At 48.7% G+C, this 26,991-nt stretch overlaps 1 protein-coding gene across 17 annotated transcripts in view; it reads right to left on the reverse strand.

Annotated features, from left to right (window-relative positions):
• Window positions 1-7,131: 7,131 nt before the first annotated feature.
• Window positions 7,132-26,991, reverse strand: part of CMKLR1 (chemerin chemokine-like receptor 1) — a 49,602-nt gene continuing 29,742 nt past the window's right edge. For 8 of the 17 annotated variants that reach the window (XM_016160036.2, XM_016160024.2, XM_016160026.2 and 5 more), the window contains 2 exons: window positions 10,435-10,502; window positions 7,132-9,796 (listed from right to left, as the gene is read on the reverse strand). In XM_016160036.2, coding sequence (XP_016015522.1) covers window positions 8,681-9,796; window positions 10,435-10,437 — 1,119 coding nt within the window. In that variant the 5' untranslated portion in view covers window positions 10,438-10,502 and the 3' untranslated portion in view covers window positions 7,132-8,680. The other 9 variants (XM_016160032.2, XM_016160031.2, XM_016160037.2 and 6 more) reach the window with 7 other exon arrangements.

Consider the following 26,991-nt stretch of genomic DNA (forward strand, 5'->3'; position numbering starts at 1 on the left):
TGTTCTTTACTAATTTCTGTGTACCTAATTAATTTAACTTAATAAGCAGCATATCTAGTGAAAGAGTATAAGCCACAAAACTATAGAGACATGGTTTCAAATCCCAGCTCATCTATTAGAAGATTCATACATTGTAAGATTTATAAAAGTAAGGATGGTGATGGCTGCCATAACCTCAGAGTCTAGCACAGTGACCAGTATGCAGTAGGTGCTCCATAAATCAATGTGGTTCTGGAAAACTTACTTGACCCCTTTGAGTTTCTCTTCTTCATCTCTAAAGTTAAGGTGAGTTTACACTTCAGGCTTTTAATGAAGAGGAAATGGGGTGATAAATATTGCTTCTGGCTGCTTGTCACTATGCCTGAAACCTCCTCACGAACCTTCCTTCCCAGTAAAGCACTAGAGTCTAGGTGGTGGCCTGGGCATTGTAAATGGCCTGCCAAGGCCGAGAGCCCCCTTCTCCACCTTCTTGTATGTGTTCCTGCTCCACAGCACCAGCATCTGGGAGGCACCACTGGATGCCAAATACTCATTTAATCATCCAAATGTTTACTCTTCAGGTGCCAAACATCTGCCAAATGGAAACCCGGGGAAAGATAATCCTGGGTTCCGCCTTCCCCAGAAGTAGGCATCTGGACTCTAGGGACACTTGGGTGTCAGATATCTGGCTGTGCTTTCTGCCATAGCATTACCCAGTGCCCAAAAGAGACCTGGCACCCAGCTGTTTGCTCCATCCGTGATTTCAAAGGATAAACACAGGAAGTTTGTGGTCACAGATGTACCAGCCAAATCCTTAACAGAGCTCTGGGCCGGAAAAGGACTGCAAAAACAATAGGAGTAGGGGGAGGATGAGGAGGGAGGCATCTGGTTCTTTTACATTCAGGCTGCAATTAATCAGACAAAGGGAAAAGGAAAAGGCCGAGGGAGGAGAAGCACTTAATGGAAACCTCCATCTTGTGTGCCTGCTCCTGATGGTACAGGGAAAGAACTTGGCTTCTCCGCTTCCTACGATGTAACGTGGGGCCTCAGTTTCCATGTCTGTGAAATAGGGATACTTCTATCCTCCCCAAGTTTCACAACTATGGGAAAAAAATGTGACAATACTTTACAAATGGCATATTATAATACTAATTATGAAATTCGATATGATGATGATAACGATGATGATGAAAATGATGTCAGGTTATTGTTTTTTTTTATTCATTCGATGAGAAAATTATGAGCACTTTTTCTGTGCTAAGCACTGCTCTGGGTTCTGGAGTTACAGAGGAGAGCAAGACACACATGGTTCCCTCCCTGATGGAGCTCGCTGCCCAGCAGGGAGACAGACTCAAGGCAGCTAGACACATAAATAAATAAAATTATTCCAGATGGCAGGAAGTACTCTAATGAAAATAAGATAAGGGATCTGACAGTGAATGGAGATGGAGGCTACTTGAAGTGGGAAGGTGTCGGCAAGGACCTCTCTGAGGAGGTGACGCTTGAGCTGAGACCTGCAGGAGGAGGAGGAAGCAGTCATGCAGACAGTGGTCCAAGAGCAGAAGAAGTGACAGGTGCAAAGGCCTTCGGTGGGGACAGTCTTGGGTGTGTTAGTGTTGTTGCTGTTCGTGTTGATCTGTTTGTTGTTACCTACAGGCAGAAAGCCTCAGCTGGCTGGAGAGCAACATGAGGTGAAGATGGAGGAATCGGTGCTGCCAATCCTCTAGGGCTGTATCGGCCACAGTCGGGGGCTTGGATGATCGTACTCTGTGATGGAAGCTCACTCAGGCTGCTTCGTGGAGTGTGGGTTGCGGGGGCAAGCCTGAGATTGATGAGGAGGCCGATTGATCTCTGTCCTGATGAAAGAGGGTGGTGCATGTGAGCCTGGCACCTGCTAAATGCTTACATGTGGCATCTCATTTAGGCCTCACAGCAGCCTTGCGAGTGGCAAATTCTTGTACCCATTTTACAGATGTTAAAACTGAGACCTTTTTGAAAGGTTGAGTAGCGAACTCAAGATGATAGAGCTTAATCCTAGCCCTAACCCTAGTTGCTGCAAATGGTGGAGCTGGAATTTGAGCCCATGTGATACTGTGTGATAACCATCAAAAAGGCCCTCTGAGTCAGGGGACAGGACTGGATTGACTCCTGGGAGAGCTCGAGCCTTTCGAGATGCTGCCACTTTGGGTGAATTTTTCAGGGTCCCCCACCCTCTGAGATGCTCTTTTGAATCAGAGAGAAGAAGCCCTCAGAAATGGTTCTTTTCAGAGCACCAGTGGAAGTGGGAAGTAATTCCTGCAGACACCATGAATTATTTTACTCTTAAAAATACTTTTATCGAGGCATAACTTGCTATAATAACTGTATTCATCTTTTATATGCAGACAAATGAGTTTTTGCATATAAAGACAGCCACAGAACCACCACCTAGATAAGATACAGAGCAACCCTCACCTGCATCCAAGACGATTTTGAAGGGTAAGATTTGCAACCCAAACACATGCCTCTGCCCTGTATGAGGATTCCCCGAGATCTCCTGCTTTCCCTTTAGCCAGGATTCTGCTGGAAATGCCCCCACTGACTTCCAGATCTTAAGTAGGGGTCCTTCAGGGCAGAGCAGCACCAAAGCCTTTGTCAACAAACTAAGAAGTGATGGTGCTTTAAAAGTGATTCCCATGAGCATTTTCACACATATCTTATTTCACAGCAATCTATGAGGTAGGAGGTCCCAATCTTATTGATAAGCCTCAGTTTCACCATCTGTAAAATGGGAGATGAGAAAGGATGAATCTGATGAAGTAGAGTCTCTTCTAACTTCAAAAATCCTAAGATTCCCAGGTCTGTGAGGAAGTGACTAGCCCATCCAGACACCACTTCTTCCTTCCAAAGGAAAAAACAATCCCTGAGATTCTCCCCTCCCACCTCCTCAAATTCTGACCCTGGAAAGGGAGTATATGACATGTTTGCACTCCCCTTTTCCAGGGAAGGGTCTCCTCAGAGGACAGTTTATGTTTGCAAGTTGCTTTAGAGTCAGAGACTGAGGCTTAAATCCCAGCTCTGTCATTCACAAGCTATGTGACATTAAGCAAGTCACTTTACCTGCTGAACTCCCTTTTCTTCATCTGTACATGGAGATGGTAAGGGTCCCTGTCACAAAGGCTGCTGTATGGCTTCAATGAGATAATAAAAGTAAAGTGCTTGGAGGCTGCCCAAACCTGAGACATGCTTGATCGAGATTACCTATAATTATTACCACTGCTGCTGTTGAAGCTTTGAGCACAAGGTAAGTGTGCTAGAGACAGGTGCTTTCTCTTCCCTTCACCAACTCATTCCTCACCCCTAATGCCCATTGACCAGATCTCTACAGCGATCCCTTGCTATATGCCTAGGGGTATCCCATCTTCCAAGGGGTGAGACTTCTGGAAGGTCCCCCAGGACAAAACTCAGTGGCCTCCAAGGTTATACCCCACGTCCAAGCACTTGGAGCCTTGTCTGCATAAAGTCCTTGCAGCCGCCACCCACAACTTTGGCATTAATATGCTTCCATTTCTCGTAAGTTAGTATATGTATTATTTATAGTGCTTTATTATGTGCTCAGAGTGCTCCCCTGAGAAATACAATTATGCATCATGAGGTGGATTTGAATAATATTTACAATTAATTTCCATCAATAAAGTACTGAGCCCTCTATGTGGCTGAAATGGTCCCTGGGTTGGTATCCCACTAACCACTCCCCTGAGAAAGCTTGGAGAGCTTTTAAGTATTTCTCTGACAGTCCACTTCTCTCAAGCTCTACCTTTGCTCCCACAGTCCAGGCATCATCACACTTATTTGGAGGCTGCAGCAGCCCCCACTTCCGGGTCCCCGTCTTGTCCTTCTCCAACCTGCCCTCCCCAGAATGGTCCAGCTATCAGGCATCAGGCATCATTCCAATACACAGGTCTGTGCATGTCACTACCCTGCATGGGACTTCCCCTTCAGTTCAGGGTCCCACAGTTGGGCCCGCCTCCTCTCCATCCTACATGCTCCATGCCCAGTCTACATCCCCTTCTGGTCCTTCAAACTCACTCTGCTCCCTCCCACATCAACACCATCTCCCATGCTGTTCCCTCCACCTGGAGTACCCTCTCCTGCACCTACCAAATCAGTGCCTACCTGTCCTTCACATCTCAAGTGTCTCTTCCCCCAAGAAGTATCCTTGGCCTTTGGACAGGTTCAGATCCCTCTAGAATATGTGTGTCACACTTACTGTGATCGTTTTCCATTTGGGGTCTTTCTTTCTTTCTTTCTTTAATTATTGGTTGTCTCTCCCTCTAGCCAATGAACGAGCTGATGAGGACAGAGATTGCATATGTCCTGATCATCCCTGTATTCCCGGGGCCTGGCAAAGAGTAGGTATTCAATAGATTTATATTGATGAAATAAATAAAATAGATGAATAGGTGGATGTATATTTATGGTCAAAAACCCAAGCCCCTTTCAAAACGATAGATAGATAGATAGATAGATAGATAGATAGATAGATAGATAGATGATAGATAGATAGTAGATAGATAGATAGATAGATAGATAGATAGATAGATAGATAGATAATAGATAGATAGACAGACAGATGAATATAAATGGTGGCTGAGTGGATAGATGGATGTGTGAGTAGATGAGTGGATGGATGAGTGGGTGGGTGGATAGGTATTGGGGCGAGTGGGTAGGTGAGTGGGTGGATGAGTAGGTGGGTGGATAGGTAGGTGAAAAGCTGGATGGATGACTTTGTAGACGGGAGCATCTGTCCTTGGGTGGCCTGATGTAGTGCCAAAGAGCATAGACGTAGGAGTAAGACACCCCGGAGTCCTCCTATCTGCCGTAGCTTGCTTTGTTGTCTCGGGTAAGTCACTACCTGTCTCTTAGCTTGGTTGTTAGGAAAATTAAATAAGTGTAGGGAAATTTTCCAAGATGCACACTTCTTAGAGTCTGAAATTTGGGGAACGGTAAATTGAGAATTTTAGGGTTTCTCCTGCTGTCTCACAACATAGTTGTGTAACTTTGGATAAGTCATTTGGTCTCTCTAATCCTCAGCTGCTATTCCGTGAGGTGGACAGGGAAGGCAGGGGGGAGTTTGTGGCAGGAATCTCCAGCACTGAGTCCCACTCTTGGTTCAGTATCTTTCTTCCAGAGAAATTTGTCCTCAAAGGGAGGAAGTAAGCAAGGCCCCTATTGAATTATTTAATGGCAGGACAAGTAGCTTTCTGGTTCTTCCTGGTCCTAGACACTACTTCCAGCAGCAATTTTCCAAATCTGGAGTTTGGCAACCACAAGCCCAGGGTATCCTGGCTCTGGGTAAAACATAGTATGTTGGGTAGGAGCAAGAAGAGGGGGCTGACTCACTAACGACTTTCATTCAAATCAAATACCACCTTCTTTTGCAGACTTCTCAAAGGATAGTTCTCAAAACCTCAGCTCCCTCATCTGTAAAATGGGAAAGGCCCGGGCAAAATGAGTTTAAAGGGCATTCATGGCTTTCACTATTGGAATCTATCTTCTCCCAACCATCCTGCCCCCTAAGTTCTCCAGAGGTCAGGTTTAAGCCAAACTCCTCCCTCAGCCAGCGCCAGGTCTATCTCCCCTTCTAAGCCCCTATCCCTTGTCCTGTTCTCCATTCCCCTTTTCCCCCTCTTTCCCTTTAGTCCCCTTGTCTCTCTCCTTCCTTTCAAGGGCTGAAGAAGCTGGGAGCTCAGGCAGCAGATCTGGTTCAAAGCCCAGCTCCATTATTTACTAGCTGTGCGACACTAAACAAGTGAGGTCTGCAATCTGAACCTCCCTTTCTGCGTTCCCCACATGGGTCTGATGGCCCTCTTCTCATAGGACCATTTTGAGGGTTTGATGAGATTTTTGTGCCTACACATAGTAAGGGCTTAATAAATGCCATGTTCCTTTCCTCCATCATCACTCTGTTTCTTTCGTGCTTCCCTCTCTCCTTCCTCCCCCATCCTCAAATACCATATTCTCTTCTTGCCCCTCTGCCTGCTTCCCAGCACCACCTCAGCCCACCCGCCCCACTCCGAAAGCAGCATTGAGGCCCTATTGGCCGAGTTCCAGCCACTGAGGGAGCGCTCTTGGGCACAAAGCAAACTTGCTGCCTGTTGAGTAATTCAGGTGAATACATTTTGTGAACCACGGGGACTTGGTATGTGTGGCTGGTGGAGATTTTCAGAAGAAGCTGTAGGGACAACATCGAAGGGGATGTCATGGTCACATTTAAGCATTTAAAGGGAAACTGTGGTCAGAACAGAAAGACTTGTGGGGCAGCCAGAAAAAGGAGGCCTGACCCAAAGGAGGAAAACAGCTGGTTTGAATTTTGCTCCTGTTCATCAGCTTTTCCAAAGATAAAAATGATTTCCTGGCTTCCCCAGCCTGGCCCGGCCTGCATGTAGGCCAGCAGGAGCGAAGGGCATAGCCCAGGAAACAGCACCGCCCTGGGGTCAGAGGCCCAAGTGGCTGATGATTGTCTCTGGGACCTAAAATACATCTCATCTCATGCCTCGTGCCTTAGTTGCTTCGCCCATGAAGTTGGGAAGGGGGTGACAGGGTACACTGCGCAATATTCAAAGCTCCTTTGTTGCTCTCAAACTGTCCAAGTGCAGATTGCTCAAAGCGATCGATTGGAGGCCTTAGCTTAGGATCTAATTCAAAACTGCCTTGTCATAAACACAAGCACCCCGTGAGGGAAGGAATAGTTTTGTCTCTTAACGAGGTGTGATTCCAAACAGCCCATGGCCTCGGGAGCTTGCCCCGTGCTGTGTAGACATTACATCTGTTCATTGCATCTTGCCAGAGAATTGGCTTCACAAAGAAGGGAGTTGGAAGAGAACAGAATGCAGATCCTCAGAGCCCAGAGGGCCTTGGGCCCACAAGGTTGGCCTCCTGCCAGGCCTCTCTCCCCACCACCTTCCCTAAGATCTCAGAGGTGCAGGAGTAGGGAGTTGTGATGGGCATGTGTAGACGTGTCAAGGGAGCTGGAAGCAAGCTGCCTTTTCCTTGCCTTGTTGGGTCATTTTTGCAATTTGCTAAGCCGGCTTAAAGGCCATTAAGATGTTTACATTAGTCTGCTGAGGAATATATATTTATGGTCAAAAACTCAAGCCCCTCTCAAAACCATAAGACTCTGAAGCTTTATTTGAGCTGAACTTCAAATCCAAACTTTGGCAAAGATCAGCTGGGCACCCTCTGACAATCTCTCTGAGCTTCAGATACCTTATATGTGAAAGAGAAGTAAATATGTAATTGTACCAAACTCAGGGCATCTGTGAGGAATAAATGAAATATGTGTAAAGTGCTTATTATAAGAAGTGCTTAATAAATGTAAGCTATTATTATAGTCTAGAATATTCTCAATAGATATGTTCCATAGGGCCAGGCCACCTCTGGCTAGCTGAGTATCCTTGGGAGAGTTGCTTGCCTTCTCTTTGTCATTCGTAAATGGGATAACTGCCGATGTCCTGCTAGATAAGCAAAGGCAACAGGGCTGCATACAGGAGGAACTCTGTGCCTCTGGCACCCCATGACCAGCATCTCAGGAGCACAGTCCAAGGAGTCAGGCTCCAGGCTCTGCTTCCAGTTCAGTGACTGACCCCTTGGACACAGTCTTCAGACCTCGAGGTGCCCCCAGGTTGCTCCTGGCAACAGATTTTGGATTAGTCTCCAGCAAGTCTTTAGGAAGTTGAGGAGGAGGAGAGGGCCTCCTTACGCACCTCTTGCCTCGGAGTGTTTTACTCTGAGCAGCTCCTGCCAGAGTCAGTGGATTAGGGAAGGAGGGAGGGAACCCTGGAATAAGGTTGGGGCTCCCGGTGAAGCTATCCCTTCAACCCAGCCCCCGGGGAACAAATACAAAGTGAGAATAAGGCTTGGGGGAAAGGACTGGCACCACCTCCACCCCTAAAATAGCTACAGCCCAAAGCACCATCATCCTGGGAAGTTCTAGGGTGAGCTGCTCCATGCCACACCTTTTGAAGGGTCTCCCCACTTGTTTCGGCATTCCTTCCCCCAGGCCCCAACTCCTCATTGCACCTTGCTTGTCTTGCCCTCAGAAAGAGCCCATATGGCTTTGTAGGGCCTGTTTCCTGTCTTCCCAGCTGATCCGAAAGTCAAATGAATGGTCCTGGGAGTTCACCGACTCACAACTCATGGGTCACCTCCTTCTCCCAGGTAACCTATGCATTTACACAGGCCCTAACCCAGAGGAAGGGCTTCGGTGGCAAGATTTCTGGTCCACTATTGAACAGGTATGTAAGGCTGGGTGTGATCCGCACCACACTGGGTTTTCTCCCAACCTCCTTCATTCACACCAAGAATAAACCCTCCGAGGGCTTGTGTTATTTCTGGGGATCATGTAATAGGTAGCTTATGCCGATTCCAGTTCATGGCAGTGCTTTTGAGAATTCTCCCTTTCTTGCTTTGTCAGTCAAGGCCAGTCTCCCAAACAGCAAGGGATGCTGGTCCAAGGCTGTGAGCCACATGCCATGCCCTGTTCACCATGCCACTGGAAAAGGGTCCCAAGCCCTGGATGCCCAGCTCAAAACATTGTTCAGCCCTGTGCAAAATATAGTGACATTGGTGGGTACTGAAAACAGTTCCTGCCATGGCCTTGAGAAGGCATAGCTTTGGGCTTCGTGGTTGGGAATGTCCACTGGGGTCTCTCAGCTGAGGCTCAGAGCATACTGGACTCTCTCTCATTCATCGAGGACCTCTCGTTTATCGACGACATCTTGGTAAAGGTCCTGTGGCTGGGGTAGGAGGAGTGGCCTGTGTCTTCACTCAGAGCATTGACCAGGCGAGAGAAGAGGGTCACCCTGAACTTCTTGAAGTCCTGACCCATGAAGACATACAGAATGGGGTTCATACAGCTGTTGGCAATGGCAATGACAGTGGCTAGGGGCAAACCCAAGCTGAAGATGGAGCCAGGCATGGTGGTGTGGTGGAGTTCCAGGAGATAGAGTGTGTGGTAGGGGCACCAGCAGAGGAAGAAGGTGATGATGATGGTCATGATGATCTTGAAGGGCTTCTTGGTCTTGGCCAGGCGGTTGCGCCGCAGCTTGCAAACAATGGTGAAGTAGCAGACTGTGATGATGAGGACTGGGACCAGGAAGCCACAGAGGAAGCGGGTGACAGTCACCATCATGTGCCGGCTGAACCCCACAGAGTCCATTTGGGGGTTAGCAGGCCACGGGGAAGAGCTGGCCGCTGATAGGCTAAAGTTGTTGAAGCAGGATATCTTCCCATGCAGATGGGCTGTGTCCCGAAACACGAGGGATGGAGAACTCAAGAAGAAAGCCAGGACCCAGATAACCACGCAGGCTATGTAGGCTAGCCGCACGCTGCGGTGGTTCTGGGACCAGACAGGGAGGAGCACAGAGATGCAGCGGTCGAAGCTGATGACGGTCAACAGGAAGACGCTGGTGAACATGTTGTGGATGAGCAGGAAGTTGCTGATCTTGCACATGGCCGTCCCAAAAATCCAATGATAGTCCATGGCAGCATACGCAATGTGGATCGGGAGGAAGACGTTGAACAGGAAATCTGCCACAGCCAGGTTGAGGAACCAGACAGTGTTCACTGTCTTCTTCATCTTGAAGGTGGCGATGAAGATCACCAAGCCATTTCCCAGGACCCCAAGGAAACAGACAATGCTGTAGACCACCACCAGGAAGATTCTGAATACCCTGCTTCCCGGGGGGGAAAAGTCCTCCAAAACCATGATGGTCTCATCTTCGAGGTACTCATCGTAGGAGGGGTAGGAGGCATTGTAATCCTCGTCCCCCATTCTCTATAAGGGGAAACATGGGTCATTAGTGGAACCATTAATGGAACTGGCTTTAAGAGGTCGACCAATATCAGCAGGACTGACTTTGTTCTCCCTGGCTCTGAGCAAGGCAAGTTTGGTTGTTTAACTACTTTCTGCTTTGCTATTTTATTTATTTAATGAATAGCTCTCCAGCACCTCCTACATATACATACTGTTCTAAAGGCTTGACATATATAAACTCTCTTATCCTCACAACAACTCAGTGAGATAGGTAGGTTACAAACCCCATTTTACAGATGAGGAAACTGAGGCACAGAAAGTTTAAGTCACTTGCCTGAGGTCACACAGCCAGGAATCAAAACCCAGCTTCAGAGTCTATCCTCTGGACAACCATGTTTTGCTGCCTCTCTAGGATCCTCCCCTCCCTGTTAATGTCCAGTGGGAGAGATGAACATCTATCAGAAATTTCTTTAATTATGAAAAAACCTCAACGATGCTAAGTGCAATGAAGATGTGCATAGTGCCGTGAACTTGGTTCCATTCATGTTTCCAAAACCCAAGGGATAGCCATGCTGGCTTTCTCCAGTGCTCCCACCTTGTTAGTGGTCCCCCACTGGTGCGTTTTGGAGATACGAGTTTAGACAGCAAGAGTCCCTCACCATTCACTGTCCAAAGCTCTCCAGTGTGGGTCGTCAGCCGATCAGAGCCTCTGCGCAGCTGGAAACACCTGTGGGGAAGAACAAGGAGGCAGCAGTTGGATCCCAGTCTGAGGGCCAGAGTGCTGGGTGGACTCAGAGCCAGAAATAGGACCTATTGTTGTTACTCCCAATTTACAGAAGAGGAAGCAGAGGCTTGGTGAGGCTAAGCAACATGCCCGAGGTTACTCAGCTGTGAAGCGGTGACGCTCCTTAAATCTAGATCAGCTGCTGGACTCGTCATCCCAAACCTCATTTCCCTAACACAGCACATCCATAAATGCGAACCTGAGTCAGGGGTGGGTGCAGGGGAGAGCATGGATGGCTCAATGCAAACACCGTCAAGGTAGGGCCAAGAAAACACCATTCCAGGTGACGCTGGGCACCCAGAAGACAGAAGGATTGTTCAGAGCACCTACTATGTGCCAAGAACTAGAATGCCTTCATCTCGTTTTGTCTTTCCAGGGCTCTTCCAGACGCTGTTATTACTTGTTTTGGAGCTGCAGAAACTGAGGCCCAGAGAAAGAAGCATTGTTCTCACTAAGTATTTTCTGGTCCCTGTGGGTACCATGAATTAAATGCAGACCCTGCTGTAACACCAGTCTCATGAGGAGACAGACACAAATACACGCACTGAGGACCTACTGAGAACATAACTGGTCCTTCAAACAGTCCCTCTAACACCATTGTTGGGCATTTTCCCAATTAATGGAAGATCAAACTGAGACGCTGGGAGTTTGCAAGCTTGGGAGGTCTGGAAGCAGTGGTCGCATGCATGGTTCAAATCTAACCTTGGCCACTTACCAGCTGGGTGGCTTCGAACATATGATTTCTTTCCTCTGAACCTCAATTTCCTCATCAGGAAGATGAGAATAATCACTTCACAGAGTGGACATAAGAATGACAGGCATCAGGAACATGGACCATTTGACTTGGTGCTGGCACACAGTAAAACTTCAATAAATGTCAGTGATTATATTTTGGCCCCAAAGTGACAGCTGATGAGCAGCCAAGCTGAAATTTGAACTCAGGGCTCTGACACCCCAGACTCTATGCACTTTCCACCACCCAAACTCCCTCTATCCTGACAAATGTGCTCTGAACCAGATGTCTTAGCCTGGTGAGACTGTCGATCGATGCTTTATTATCAAGAAATTCCAACCTTTCTCCATTTAACTTCATTGCAGATCCTTAATGGGTTTGAGATTATATTTTATTGCATAAAAACCATCTCTTGCTTTTATTAAATAAGAGCTACTTGGGAAATTCTATTGAGGGCTCTGGGCTCCATGCACTCAGAATTTGAGCTTGTGTATTATCCTACTCTGCTGGGAGGACATTCCAGAGGTGACCTAATGAGGGGTCCCCAGGGCTTCCCAGAGCACTAGAATTTGGAGGGAAGATGGCAACACTGCAGCCGACGCCTCTTAAATCAGGGAAATGTAACTGGTGTTCATGATAATAATGAATGCCAGGGACTATGCTAAACACATAATACAGGTGGTCTCGCTTCAGCGCCAACGAGCCCGAGGAAGCTGAAGACCCTTGCATCCAAGAAGGCATTCAGGAAGGAAGTGGCAGAGCTGGGATTTGAACCAGGTCTACAGAACATGGGCTCTTATCTTCCTCCATGCTGCCCTGAAATCATGATCTGATGACAGCCATTGAGTGTTTTCTTGGGGAAGAAATGACCGTATCCACATTATCTGTGCCAGACTGTGCTGGCCCCAGGGACCAAGAAATGGCTTTCTTAAGAGTAAAGCTGCCTGAGCTCCAGCCATCACATTTAAGTTCCAGGAGGAAAGAAGGGAAAAGATGAAGGAACGGTAGCCCACAGGAGCACACAGTCAGTCACAAGGCAACAAGGCAGAGGAAGTGCTGGGGGGGGCGGGGCGGGGGGCAAGGCCAGGATGTCCCAGGAGCCCTGAGGGTCCCCCGACCCCCGGCCTGAGAGTCCAAGGCTTCCTCAGGCAGGCAAGGTCTCCCTGGGGCCCCGTGAGGCTAAAATTTTAAGTCGTTAGCTGAGTTTTTGTTTTCAATGAGATCTGAGGTACTTTTATTTTATTTTATCTTGTTTACATTCTGTAGGGCATTTTATTTTATTTTTTTATTAAATGTATCGGGTGACATTGGTTAATAAAATTGTATATTGCATTGAGTGTTCACCACCATATATTTAAACTCCTTTACCCTTATCTACTCCCCCCTTTCCCTCTGGTAACCACTAAACTGTTGCCTGTGTCTATGAGTTGTTTGTTTGTCTTGTTCATCTGTTGCTTTCAGTTTTATATACCACATATGAGTTTTAAAGGACAACTGTGAGTTAAGACGTTGGAAGAAGGGAGGAGGGAGACCATCTCCGTACCCCTCAGCACTCCCCTCTTTTTGGCATGGGGGAAGGTCTGAATCCTAGGAGGAGGGTGAAAAGGAGCAGAGACTCAAGCCCCAGCACTTTGCATTGCAACTTCTGCAGATATACCAGAGACCCAGATAACGTCATGTCTAGCTCTCCTGCTGGGCTGGGAGCAGCTCAGGTCGGAGGCCACATCTTTTCTTCTTTAAATGGGGGCCAGGCTGAGCCAGCACAGGGTGGCTCTGACATCCTCCGGGCATTTCATCCTGAGAACTGAGTGAGTCAGTGTATTTACCACCTTCCAACCCCTTGGCTCTCCCTGAAGGGGGACCCTACTCACAGGTTTGCATTCAGCCTCCACTCTGTCCCCACATATCGCCTGCCTCTCCTGAGCCTGTTTCTGTCGCCAGACCAGGCAGTACTGGGATGAGTGGTCAAGCACAAAGATACTGTGGCTCAGCCAGGCTGCCAGTGTCCAAATCCTCAGTCTACATGAACTTCCTGTGACCTAGAGCAAGCTAGTTACCTTCTCTGCGCCTCAGTGGTCTTATCTATAAAGTGGACATGATAGGACTAAATGTCGCATGTAAAGCACTTAGAACAGGGCCTGTAACAGAGTAGGCACTATGTTGTTATTGTTATTATTACTGTTCTCCTTATTATCATTATTATTATTATTATTTCTCAGGCTTCCACTCTTAACTCCCTTGTAAAATGGCCCTTAGCCTGGGAACATGGAAGGGGCCAGGAAGGCCAGAGGACCAGTTCATCCTGCCCACGTGTCTCCCAGCTCTGGATTCAAGAGCAGGTCAAGGGCGACACAGACAAGGAGTTTGCTTCTCTAAGCTCCAGTCTCCTCATCTCTCCAATGGAGATAAGAACCCCTCCCTATGTTGTTGGGAGGGTCATGTGAGATAACAATGAATCTTTTGCTAATTGTGAATTGTAAAGAGCTATAAAATTCTAGTTACTTGTATTTCTTAAACCATCCACAATCAGGAAGCTTATGAAAAAAGTATATGTAACTATATACACATAATACATGTATACCTATAGGTAACATTTATTCGAATACTCAATTATATGCCAAGCACTGCTATGCAAGACTCCATGCAATGCTTCCAGCAGCCCTGCAAGGATAATGTTAGTTTGCAGGTAAGAAAATGAGGTTCAGAGAGGTGAAGCAACTTGCCTGAGACTACACAGCTGGAATTCTGACTCCAGAGTCTGACTTACATGGATCCCAAGTGAAAAGTCTCTTTTACTCCCCTGCTTCCTCGAGGGATTAACTGTTCCCCCTCTCTGAGCTCTCTAAACCTCAGCCTTGAACCCTGAGAACCCAGACCTTCATCATGTTCTTGATCCTCCACAGAGCTGCTTTCCCTGAGCCACCTTCCCAAGTTTCCCTTCATCTTTCATCCAAGGCTACCTGTAATCCTCATCAATGATGCCGGCCCCTGCCTCTCTTGGGCTGCCCCTTATGAAGCCCCCTGCCCAGTGAGAAGTGCCCCCAGAGAATTCAGAGTAATAGATAACATGGCTTTTCCTGAAAAACTAGGCTGCTTTCTCACTTTTTATAATCCAAGTTCTACAACTGAACACATTTCCTTTTTTGATATGGCCACAAGGAAGTTCAGTCACATTTGCAGGTCAAAGGCAGCAATCTCATTAACCCTGCTGGTCTGCAGTTTTCTGCATTGGTTTTGGTTGGTCCTCATGTCTACATCTAATTATACTTTATATTGGTTTCAGTTCCCTGTAATAAATAATGATTGGTGCACACAATAGCTCGAACCCTACACTAAATGCTTTAATTGCATGAGCTCGCACACCTCTTTGCCCAGGAGTGGCGCTGCTATTACTCTCAGTGTAAAGGTAAGGAAGTGAGGCTAGTGTCACACAGTCAGCTCATGACCAATGCACACCCAGTTTGCTCCGACTCTGAGCCCTGCTCTTAACCACCTTGTTTTCCATGTTCACACCTTTCGTGATGCCTCACGGTCCCCCAGCTCCACCCTCAAGGGGCACCTCCTCATTGATCTCCTTTTCCTGGTCTCTCAAGTAATTTACCTTCCCTAGTTTTCTGGACCATCTGCCTGAGGTCTGGGGCAAACGTGGGGATAATCTGCCAGAGATGACATTGCCTATCACAGCCCAGACAGGCATGTGAGCCTGTGGCCAGCCTGTCCGCTTTACTGCCCTTAGCTCCCCAGAGAGTTGTCCTCGCTCAGCAACAAGATTCCTCCTGTGACCCTGAACTCACAACTCATTTGGAGCCAGGGCCTAGAGCTAGTCTGTTCTGAGGCTCCCAGGACAGACTCCCCAGGCCAGTCATGGCTGTCCTTTCCTTGGGACAGTTCCTATAGGCCTCCAGGAGACAATGCCAGGAGGGATATGGTTCAGGAGGCAGAAAATCTGCTGTGACATCTGAGCAAGTTGCTTATCAGGTCTGAGCCTTGGTTGTACAATATAGGTTGTGTCCATCCTCTCCATCCTATATTCGCATGTTGAAACCTAATCCCCAGTACAATGGTATTGGAAAGTAATGCCTTCGGGGGATGATTAGGTCATAAGAGTGGAGCCCTCATGAATGGGGTTAGTGCCCTTACAAAAGGAATTCCAGAAAGCTCTTACCCTTTCCCCCACACGAGGACACAGTCTATGAACTAGGAAGCAGGTTCTCGCCAAACATCAAATCTGCCAGCACCTTGATCTTGGACTTTCCAGCCTCTACGACTGCAAGAAATATTTGTTGTTTAAGCTGCCCAGCCTCTTGCATTCTGTTATAGCAGCCAGAACTGACTAAGGTCCATTGCTGAAACTCAAATTCATTATAACAGTCTAAAGCAATGGGGGCTAATCCAAGGACCAAGCTCCTGGGGCTATTGTGAGGGTAGAATAAAGGATGTTTGTTAAGTACTCAGGCACTGACTGCCTGGCACATGGAAGGCTCACCATTGATAATTAATTAAGCCACTTCCTGTACACACATTTCGCCCAGTTCTCAGGACAGCTCTTCTGGTTTAGGACATGATTATACCCATTTTCAGATGAGGTCACTGAGACATAGGGAGGTAAAGTAAGCTCTGTGAAGCGTTTTGCACTATTGTTAAGCTTAAGGCCACTATTATTTTTGTGTTTGCTGTCGTCGTTGCTAGTGATAGCTCCACCTACATTGAGTGCCCACCAGAGTTTCTATTAGCACCCAGTTCTGACCCTTCTTGCCTCCTTCATCGCCACTCTGTTCCCAGGCCTCTCCCTCTGATGCTATGTCCTACCTGTGCCCCGCCGCCCCCCCCCACAGGCCACCGTCCCCACAAAAGGCCTTCTAGGTAACAGATGCTTGTCCTTCACCAACCCACAGCTCAGGGCAGGTGCCAAGCCCATTAGAAATGTTGCCACAGACTCTTCCAAGGAGCCCTGGAGGAGGTTCAGCAGTCTTCGCTCTGAGGCTTTGGAAACCTGAAGCTTGATGCCTGCAGTTATCAGGCATCTCAGGCTGCTGTAACAAAGCACTACAGACTGGGCAACTTGATCAGCAGACTTTATCTCACAGTTCTAAAGGCTGGAAGTCCAAGATCAAGGTGTCAGCAATTTTGGTTTCTCCCAAGGCCTGCCTCCTTGTCTTGCGGATGGCCACATTCTCCCCATATCCTCACATGGTCACCCCTCTATGTATGTCTGTGTCCTAATCTCTTACAAGGACACCAGTCAGGTTGGATTAGGGTCCACCTTAGTGACCTAATCACCTCTTTAAAGGCCCTATCTCCAAATATAGTCATATTCTGAAATACTGTAAGTTAGGATGTCAACATATGGATTTGCAGGGGGATGGATGCAATTCAACCCATAACACCTTTCATCTGTTATTACTGTTATAACTTAGCATTACTCTCTGTGGTTTCTCCAGATCACTCCGTGCTCGAGAGTCACCCCCAGCTCTCTGCCCCAAGGCCTGGCCCATGCTTGGGCCTAGGCCATATCCTTATAACAGGCCACACACACACACACACACACACACACACACACACACACACACACATCACATTCCCAGTGGGAGATTTACAATCTCTAAACCCAATAAGGAATTGCCTTCTAGAATGAATAAGGAACTCCATCCTGCAAATCCAAAAAGATAGCAATCCCAACAGAAAAAATGAACAAATGATATGAACAGGTAATTTACAGGAGAAAACCCCAAACTCAAGCAGATGACAAATTGATACTCAAAGACATGCAAATGAGAATCACAACTAAATGAGACTTTGTACCTACCAGACTGTGGCAAGGACTAGAAAGCTGCATGGATACCCCTTGGTTTGGTGCGGTGAGGCACAGGTTCTCATGCCACGCTGTGGGGATCCATGAACCCCTGTGCACCTCACAGTCCCCAAGGAACCGCACGCCAGGATGCTCATGGGCAGTGTTTGCAGAGGTATTCCATAGCTTCAGTCCTCTAGAAACTAGCCTCAAATGAGGATTCCTGCTAAAGTGATTTATGTATTAAGAAAGTATTCCAGGAAATATCTGTAAGGGAGTGGAAAAGTAGGATTGGGAAGGGGAGGAGGCTGGGCAAGGGTGCAGAAGGTGGCCTTGGCTCACACTGGGGGCTCAGATAACAATGGAGGTCACATGCCAGCAGGCTGAGAATTTATGTCACTCCCCGCTGTCCTGGGGAGTGCGTTCCTTCCACAAAGAGCTACAGGTGCAAGCTGTCAGGAGCAAGAGCCCACAGGGAGGCTGTCTACATGAAAAAGTCAAGGATCCAAGGGATTCAGGCAGCGCACAGATGCATCTGCCAATGGCTGGAAGAGAGAGATGGGTGAATGCTATGCAGCTGTTAGAAGCAACAGATTATCGACTGCACACACGGCCACAGAACACGAAGCACCTTGAAACCACCCACCCTTACAGTGCTTAAGTGCATTGAAAACATGCATGTAAAAACAGCAACATGCAGAAAACGGTAATGCACATTTTGCAAGACCACGGCCAAATCACAAGATACACATTGAACAAATTAGAATAGTTCCCTGGGAGCGGAAATGGGAGGGAGAGGAGTAGAAAATGGGGCTAAAAGGAAATGAATATAGTTAAGAAAGAAAATAAGACAAGGGCGGGGGCTTCCAGAGGCCGGTGATGATGCAGATGAGGGTGGGCAGACGGCTGTTATTATGTCAGCCCTCCCTCCTCTCCTGAGGTCCAGAAAAACCCAAAGCAAACAAGCAGACACCCCAAACCCCTGCCTGGGGTTTATGCTCCGGTGGTGCGTGGGTCACTGAAATCCCTGAGGAAGCCACACTGGACAGGCCAAGGGCCAAATAAGCACCCTTGGCCTTGCTCCAGGGGCCTGGAGAGCCCCACCCTGCCAGCCTCCTCTGTCAGGCAGGGAATGAATGAACTTGGAGGAGGCAACGGAGGTAACAGCATCAGCCCAGTTCAAGGTGGCTACGCAGTGACAAGGTGCTGGTATTTCCTTGGCAAGCCCAGACCCTACCAGAGGTCAGATGGTCACCAGGCAGAAGATCCCACTGCAGATGGCCCTCGCCACCGCAGACCCTTGCTGGGAAAGGGCATGGGGCTCAAGGTCACATCTTGTTCCTCCTGCCACAGAGAGCAAAAACCTCAGGCAGTGTTCTTCGCTTAATTTTTATTAAAAAAAAAAAAAAAATGTTTATAACCCTGACTGCATTCCAGTTCTAAAAACTATTACAGATGAGAAAACAAGCCCAGAGAGGGTCAGTGAGGTGCCTAAGGTCACACAGGTAGTTCAGCTAAGCAAGGAAGATCAAATTAGTCAACCTGGACAGAGAAGGAAGCTCAGAGCCTATTGAAATGCCAAACCCACTCTCTTTCCTGGTCCACTGCCTCACCTTCTCAAAACATTCCAGAATCCTCTGGCTTTGCCCCAGTAGAACCTCCCAGGAGCCTCCATGAGATCAATCTAACAGGGTTCTGTGTATGCATTTTACCGATGGGTCAAGATGAGGCTCCAAGTGCCTTGGGATTGTCCCTTAAAGCTCCTCTGTCTCTAGTTAGAGGCTCAGGTGCTTTGGGGAAAGCCCTTTGGAGGCAGGGCTCATTCATTCATTCATCCTTCAAAGATGTGTGGAATCTGCTGCTCTCTGGCCCAGGAGAGGAGGCCGAAGTGCATTAGACACACCTTTTCTCACCTGGACCTTTCCCTAACCCTACAAGGTCAATGTCATCAGTCCCGTTATAACAAGGGAGGTCTGGGGCACAATAGGAGGAGAGTTGCTTGCCTGCAGTCACACATCTGGTTAGTGGCAGTGTAGGCATTTGGAACCTGGGTCCTTATGAATCCGGGGCCCTACCTCCTCCAGCTGCTGTCGGCCTGTGTCCCCCTGGTCTCAGAGGAAAGCAGGCCTGAGAGGCAGCTGGGCAGCAGAGGTATGCTTTCTACTTTCTCTCCATGTTACTGCCCAGTCCTCTTGGCCAAAAGCACACCCTGAGTCAGCAAAGGACTCACTCCCTTTTTGTCCATGTCTGTCTGTCTGTGTCTATTTGTTCACGTTCCTCCCTTTCTCTTAGCTCGTGCTCTCTCTCCCCAACCCCACCTTTCATGCCGCCTCTCTGTGTGTCTGATTCTTTCTGCCTCTCTGTTCTCCTCAGAGAAGTCTCTGTCTCTGTCTCCCTCTCCACCTTCCCTCCCCTCTGAGAAGCTCAGCAGCCCCTCACCTGCCCACATCACTCACCTGCATGCCTAGCCCAGCCAAGCCACCAGCAGTCACTCACTGGCTCTCCCAACCCTCTGCTCTCCTGTTTCAGACTGACACTAACCTCCTCCTGGCCGCAGGCCGTAGGCCCAATGCACGAGCTCTATCTGTCCCGTGGGCATGGGAGCCCATCAGGGAAACTGGGAGCTCTTCCCTAGTGTTTGGCCTGGCTCCTGTCCTCAACTCCCACTTCCCCCACAACCCACCATGACAGCCCAGCTGGGCGGCCCCCATGCCTCTCCTCCAAAGCTCTAGGCTACTGAAAGGCTTTAAGGAGCTGGAAGGCCCCTTGGAGGGCATCCCATTTTGTAGCTGAGGAAATTGAGGTCCAGAGAGAGTGGGTAAGCACCTCCCCTCCCCACCAAGCCACAAAGAAGAGGGCCCTGGGCTGTCATGTGTGGCATATCCCCAGAGCCTAAGACTCTACATGGCACTTCCAACACCTTATGCCTCACACTGTATCCTCACTGCATAAGTTTGCAAATGGAAGCTCACTCAGAAGGGTGAGGTGACTAACCCTGGCTCACACAGCCTTTAAGCAACAGCCTAGGATTCGAACCAAGGAGTCTCTGACCGCCAAACATTTGCTATTTCTACTCACCCAAAATCACAGACTCAGTCAGCAGCTGAAATGTAACGGAGCCTTCCAGGCACCCCTCTCCCCCTCAGGCAGCCTCCCCACTGCCCCCAGGCCCAGTGCTGACTGTAGGTCCCGATGTCTTCAGCTTCTGCCCAAGTTCCCTGGGTGGTCCCATCTACCAGTTCCTGTCCCTTCTGGACAGACAGAAGGAGTCTCCCGGCCCCCACAGAGGGCTCCAGGAGACATCTCAGGGGTTACAATTTCTGGATCCCCAGCTCTGAGAAACTCAGAAATCTTCGAAACCACATAGCGCCAGCAGATGTTCCAGCAGCAGGCCTGGCTGCCAGCCCCGGGACAGAATTAGCTCTGTGTTGGGAGAGAATTTCCTCCCTGGTCCCACGCCCACACTCGGAGCTCACAGAGTCACTGCGGTGGGACTATAAGGTGCTGGCTGCCGAATGGGCTGTCCCATTTTCCTTTGGTTGGGATGGGGCTGTGTGTGAGCTTAGGGCTCTGCAGGGGTGTGCGAAGCCCCTGACCCTGCACAGCCGACCTTTTCAGAGGCAGAGGCCTCAGAAACCTCCAGTAGCTGATGAGAACACAGAAAGAGCCCGAATACCCACTCCTCTGCCTGGCTTTTCCCCATTAGAATGTCACTCCTTTCTTCCTGTGTGCTCTGTCCCTAAAATCCGCTCCCTGCTGCTCTGTGCCCACATCTATATGCTCCTTGCCCTCTGACCTCTAGTTGGGTTTGATCGATGAGGGGCTTAAGGGTGGGGGTTGCAGGGCAGCAGAAGAGCAAGGTCGGGTGTTTATCCTCCCAGCTCCCTTCCTGCAGGGTCTCCACGAACTGGCCACAGCAACCTTCAAGGGAGTGACCATTCCCTCCTCTGGCCCTCAGCCTAGGGCGGGAAGGTCTCCTTGCATCCTAGACCTTCCATCACTGCGCCATCCCAGATACTATCCACCCCTTTCTAAGTCCTCTCTTGCCTAAGCTCTCATCGGTCACCCCCATCTGAGCAGGAAGTTCATCTCCTGCTGAGACTCTGATGGAGAACCTAGACTCTCCCTGCCTCCTCCTTTCTCACCCCGTGTCTATCAAATCCTACCTATTTTGTCTCCTAAACAGCTCGCAAATCTTTTCCATCATTTCTGCTCACCTGGATGACTGCAATAGTCCCCTAACCAATCTCTTGCTTCAACTATGATTACATTTTCCACCTAGTAGCTGGAAAGATCTTTTTAAAATTCAAACCATATTGCATTTCTTCCTGCTTAAAAGTTCCCAGCTGTTCCTCTTGTCCTTAGAATAACACCAACTCCTTACCAAAGTCCCTTAAGGCCCAAGTGATATGGTCCCTGCCTACCCTAAAACTGAGTCAAGGCTTGACCCCAGCTACAGCCCCGACCCAGGGCCCAGGTAGCATGCAAACGCCTCCTTGCAAACCCAATCCCACCACTTTGTTGCAGACCCAGCAGCCATTCCCAGCCACAAAAGGCCCCCAGCAAGAGTGTTTAGAAGGACATTTCTCCTTCCCGGCCAGAAAGCCATTTGTGCCCCCAACAATTGGTCCAATATACAAACACTATGTGTCCTCCCAGTCACTCAGCTTGCATCCAAAGCCATCAGGCAGATAGCCTGTACCTCTCCCCATAAACACTTCTCCAAGCCCCTGGAGGTGGCCTGTAAACAAATTTTCTCCCTTGCTTATATCCCACTGGACTGGGCAGTCCAGCGCCCCATTTGCTTAATCCCCTGAAGTCAGCCTTGAGTCCACTCACACAAATAATCCTGAGCTGTGTACACAGTGTGTCTGGAATGCGGCAGGCAGGATTCATTTGAGGCACTCAGGATGTGGTCTGAGACGGCTGCCTGTGGTGGTCACCATCTCCCTAAGCCAGGAGCCAGCCCATGGCATGAGCTAGCTGGATGTCCTCCTGCTCACAGTGCGGGCTTGGAGCCCGAACTTAGGGGCTCCTGAGTCCCCCTGAGAAGTTGTTGTCCCAGCCCCTGCCCTCCTAAATCCAGGCCAGCATAGGCCACCTTCAGCCCTGAAGGCCAGGCTACATCTGATACTGTCTCAAAGCATGGCTTCTCTTCCTGGCATCTTGAGACACCTGGGAGGTGACAGCCAAAGCAACCGTCCCTGTCAACAAGGCCATGACCTGAAGAGCAAGGAGGCTGAGAACCAGGGTTGTCTGCTTCTAGAGCCCTTATTTTTGACCCCTAGGCTTTGGCTCCCTCCCTGCCTCTCTGTCGCTCAGTCAGATTACTGAGAACTTCTCCAGGGCCCTGAAATTCACACCAGAGCCCAGGCTGGAATATGAGACCCAGCCAGCCATCCTGGTAAGGAGCTTTGAATTCTAGAATGTCAGAGCTAAATAATATTAATAATAACCACCAAAATGGCAATATTTTATCAAGCACCTACTATGTGTGCTAGGATGCTGAGAAGCACTCTATGTTCATCACCTCGTATAAACTCCAGGGGATGGTGGCCATTATTATGCCCATTTTAGAGTTAAGGAAGCTAAGGCCCAGAGAGGTTAAGCACCTTACACAGGATCACATGGCACTGAGAGGCAGAGTTGGGATTTGAATCCAGATTGAGAATCTAGTGTTCTTTTATACCTGGCAGGCTCTACTTGGCAAATGTTCTTAGATAAATCTGTGACCTTTTGGGGCCTCGGTTTCCTCATCTGTAAAACAAAGAGGTTGGAGTTGATGGTTTTAAAAGCCTCCTTCCAGCTTTAAAATATAACAAAGTTGGTATGGACCAAGTGTCTGTCTATTCCCAGGCTCTTGCCAATAAAAATACAGCATGGTTCAGTGCTATACAGTGTGACCTTGAAAAAGTTGCTTTATCTCTCTGAGACATAGTTGAGCTACCCACGAAATGGCAATAATAAAACCTTTCTCTCAAAAAATCAGGAGGTCTAGATGAAGTGATCTTTTGGGACTCCTTACAGGTCTAAGCTCTCTGGGCCGGAGGTTCAAGATTAATTTATAAGCCTCCCCACCACCACCCCATGAGCAAGTCTGGGATCATTGCTGTGACAAGTTTGCCTCAGACTTGTGCCCTATTCCAAGGCACCCAATTGACTAAAGGAGCCCACACTTGGGAGTCTAGTTTCAAAGGTCCTTCCTAGTTCAGTGACTATGGACAAATTCCCTCTCTTCTCCAAGCTTCAGTGTGCTCATCGGTAAGTCAGGGCTGATATTATGAACCCCCTCCTAGAATTAGTCAATTAGCATCTGTGTGAGCATGTCATGAAACAATGATGTGACACAGTGTCCAGTGCACAGGAGGTGCCCAGCGGATGTTCGTATAGAAAAATCAGATGATGACATATTTGCAAGAAACAGCAGCATTCCTGTCCCACAGTGAGAAGCAAGCCAGGGTGAATACAGTTTGCAGATTTTGAATCAAAGCAAAGGGCTGTTTCCAGAAACCAACAGAGCTCAAAGATGAGCCTGGGGGATTGGGGGGGGGGGGTTGTTTGGAAGCAGAGGAGAGATGGGAACCAGGCTGCAGCCAGTGATTCCAGATGCTGGTCTGGCCGGATGAGGAAGCCATGGCTATGGCTCCTCCACCCTCAGGTCAGCCCCATCTCCCTTCCCCTGCGAGAGCTTCAGCAGGCCACTTTTCAACTTGATTAAAGCCCCTCTGTTGTCCCACCTCTGTCGGTCTGGGGCGTTAAAGCGTAACAAGGAAATGGCCCCTTCTGGGACACAGAGCTGGCCCAACATACTGTACAAATGAAGGGAAGTGTTGATGTGATGCACTTAGCGAAACAGCCAGCCCCTTACGGGGTCTTAGACGAGGCCATGCTCCCCTTATTCCCATTTCATGGGTGAGAAAACGGAGGTTCAAACAAGTTTCATAATCTTTCTCAGCAAGTGGGCACTGCGTAAAATCAGGAGCTCCGGGCTGGGCTTCTGGCTCCTCCTCTCCTGGTTTCCCCTGGAATCATGGTAGCACTAGGTTTTAATCTAGCTCCATCGCCCGCAAGCTGTGTGACCTTGCCCAGGTTACCTCGCCTCTCTGAGCCTCGGACTCCACAACTGTCGCATCAATCTCTGGGAATTGTGACTGTGACTGTGCAAAAATTTCACTTCTTTAAAATGACTTTTTCTCTTTTCTTTCTTCTTCATTCAAACTGGCCTCGTCTTGTCTGATAGCACCGTGACTCTCTTGCTTCTTTTCTTTCCTTATCCTTCCACCTGGGCATGGACTGCAGGCCCACTCCGTTAATCAGATTCTGGTCAGCGTCTGTCTTAGGAACAAAGCCTCAGGCCTGTAGACCACAGAAGCAGAGTTTCCATCAAGCCGAAGATAACATCTTGACCTCGGTTGTGTTTCAGCTCCAGACCCGTGAAGGCAGAATGTGACACCATGACCGGCACTGTGACCTGATGCAATGATCAACTGCTTCCCACCCTAGTCCCAGCCAATCAGCAGAGCCCATGACCCCAACTCCCATAGCTACTGTGACTAATAAATTTTTTTTCCCCTAGATAACTCATTTCCTAAAGCCATCGAGGAGCCAGGTCTTTGGGTAGTAGCTCACTGTGTCTCTGGGCTTGGAGCCCTTTCCTGAAAGACTAAACCTGTACTTTCTTTGCTGCAAACTCCTGTTTGTGTCTCATTTGGCTTTGATAAGTATAGCCCAATGAACCTTCTTTAATGCGGTAACGCGAGGCTGGTGAAGTGCTTGACCTCATACCTGTCACAATCACAATTCTTATTAATATTATAGGAAAGGAGAAACTGGGAAATGTGTTCCCACTGCTCCCTCAGAGGGGGCCTCTACTTTAAGATCCAAGGAGGACTAGGCAGAGCACCAGCCTTCTCTGGAACTGCTCAAAACAGGGTCTGAGGTCAGGGAATGTTGGATAAATTGGAGGCACCAGGAGGCTGAAGCCTCAGATCCCCTTCCCAGCTTTTCTCTCATGTCCCATCTGCTCGGCGCCTGAGCAGCACTTAGGCCCTGAGCACATCTGGCCTAGGACAGCCCCACTTAGGCCCCTCGCTGGCTGCCCAACAGCCCCGTTCATTCCAGGCCATCTCATTGCGGAGACTTCTTGGCTGCAGCCTGGAACATTCTCCTCCATGGCCCTGTCCTGGGAGGAAATGTGCTCAGCATGGGCCTGGGGTTCCAGGAGTGCGGTTTGGCACCTTTGCCTGGGAGAGGTCAGAAAACAGAGGCCCTACTGGAGGACAAGGGAGGGTGAGAGAGGGGAGAATGAGGCCTCTTTTAGACAGGCCGACTCCAACTCTCTGGGAAGCTGAGAAACTTCCAACAAGATGGACTTGACATTCAGCTAATGGAAAACCCAGAAGGCCAGGGATTCCCTCTGGTGCCCTGATCCTCCTGTCTTCCTTCCTCCATCCTTACAAGAAATATTCATTAAACATCTATCATGTACCAGGCACAGATCTGGGTCCTGGGGATACAGCGGGGAACAAAAGGACGCATCCCTGGAGGGGGCTGGCATTCTCAAGGGGGCGGAAAGGGTAACAAACAGATTTTTTAAATGCATAATAAAGAAGGTAAATACCTCTGGAGCCAGACTGCCTGTGTTTGACTCCCTGCTCTGCCACTCATCAGCTGTGTGACCTTGGACAAGTCACTATACCTCTCTGTGACTCAGTATTCCTAAATAAAAAATAAGGGTGATAATAGCTCTTCCCTCACAGGGTTGTTAAAAGGACTAAATGAGTTTACATTGGTCATGTTTCTAAGCATACGTGGGTCATCAGAAGCACTATGTAAATGCTGAAAAATAAAATGAATATAATGGCAGGTGGTGATATGTGTTACAAATAAAGAGATAGGAGTGCTATTTTAGGTAGAGTGCTCAGAGAAGGCCTCTCTGAGACGGTAACCTTTGAGTAGAAACCTGAAAAAAGGGAGAGAAAGGCCTGACTATCTGATAGAAGAGAGCTCTAGGCCATCGGGACTGCAAATGCAAAGGCCCTGAGGCAGGAACCGGTTTAGCAGGTTCAGGAAACAGCATGGATCCCTGTGTTCAAACATCAATTGAAAAAGCAGCTAATGGACATCTTCTAAGTGCCACACTTCTCACTACATGCTGTGGGAGTGCGATGGCCCAGTCTCTATCCCCAAATGGGAGAGGCGGGTACAGGAAAAGATCATGGGATGGTCAGTGCTTTGAGATGTCCCCTAAAGTCCAGACATCCAACAAACTGGCCACACTGGGCCTGCATTACAGACTGGTTGAGGTTCTCCCCAGTCCCCATCCCTCCTTATTATCTCCTTGATTCTGGGGCAATGAGTCAGCTGCAGTCCACCACAGAGCTTGCCTTGCATCATTTCTGTTATAGAAATAAGAGCATCCTGGTGACAGAAAGATGAACCAAGTCATTCTCATTTTCAGCTTTAATGGGAGAGCATGAATTTCTTTGGCGTAGTGAATAACGTCACTGCTTTAGTCACTCATGTCTCCTGCCTGGCCTTATAAGTTGCTGAATTTGTGGCCCTGGCTCTGTACAAACAGAGATGGTGGCTGGGGAAATCAGGGAAGCTTCTTAGAGGAGGCGATATTTGAGCTGAGCCTTAGTGGGTGCAAAGCCTTCACTAAATAGAGCTGAGCACCCAACTCTGGAGCAAGGCTGCCTGTGTTTAACCCCGGCTAGCTGTGGGGTCTGAAGAGAATCATTTATCTACCCTATGCCTCAGTTTCCCTATCTGTAAAGTGTGGGAAATAGTGCCTCTTACATAGAACTGTTCTGGGATTAAATGAGGCGCTTAGACTAGATCCTGGCTCTCGTCATCTTACTATTGGTGAAAAACAAAAGGCCGAATGCATGAACGTGGGGGTGGGG

The sequence above is a fragment of the Rousettus aegyptiacus genome, unplaced genomic scaffold (assembly GCF_014176215.1).
Source record: "Rousettus aegyptiacus isolate mRouAeg1 unplaced genomic scaffold, mRouAeg1.p scaffold_m13_p_5, whole genome shotgun sequence".
In the NCBI taxonomy this organism is placed as follows: domain Eukaryota; kingdom Metazoa; phylum Chordata; class Mammalia; order Chiroptera; family Pteropodidae; genus Rousettus; species Rousettus aegyptiacus.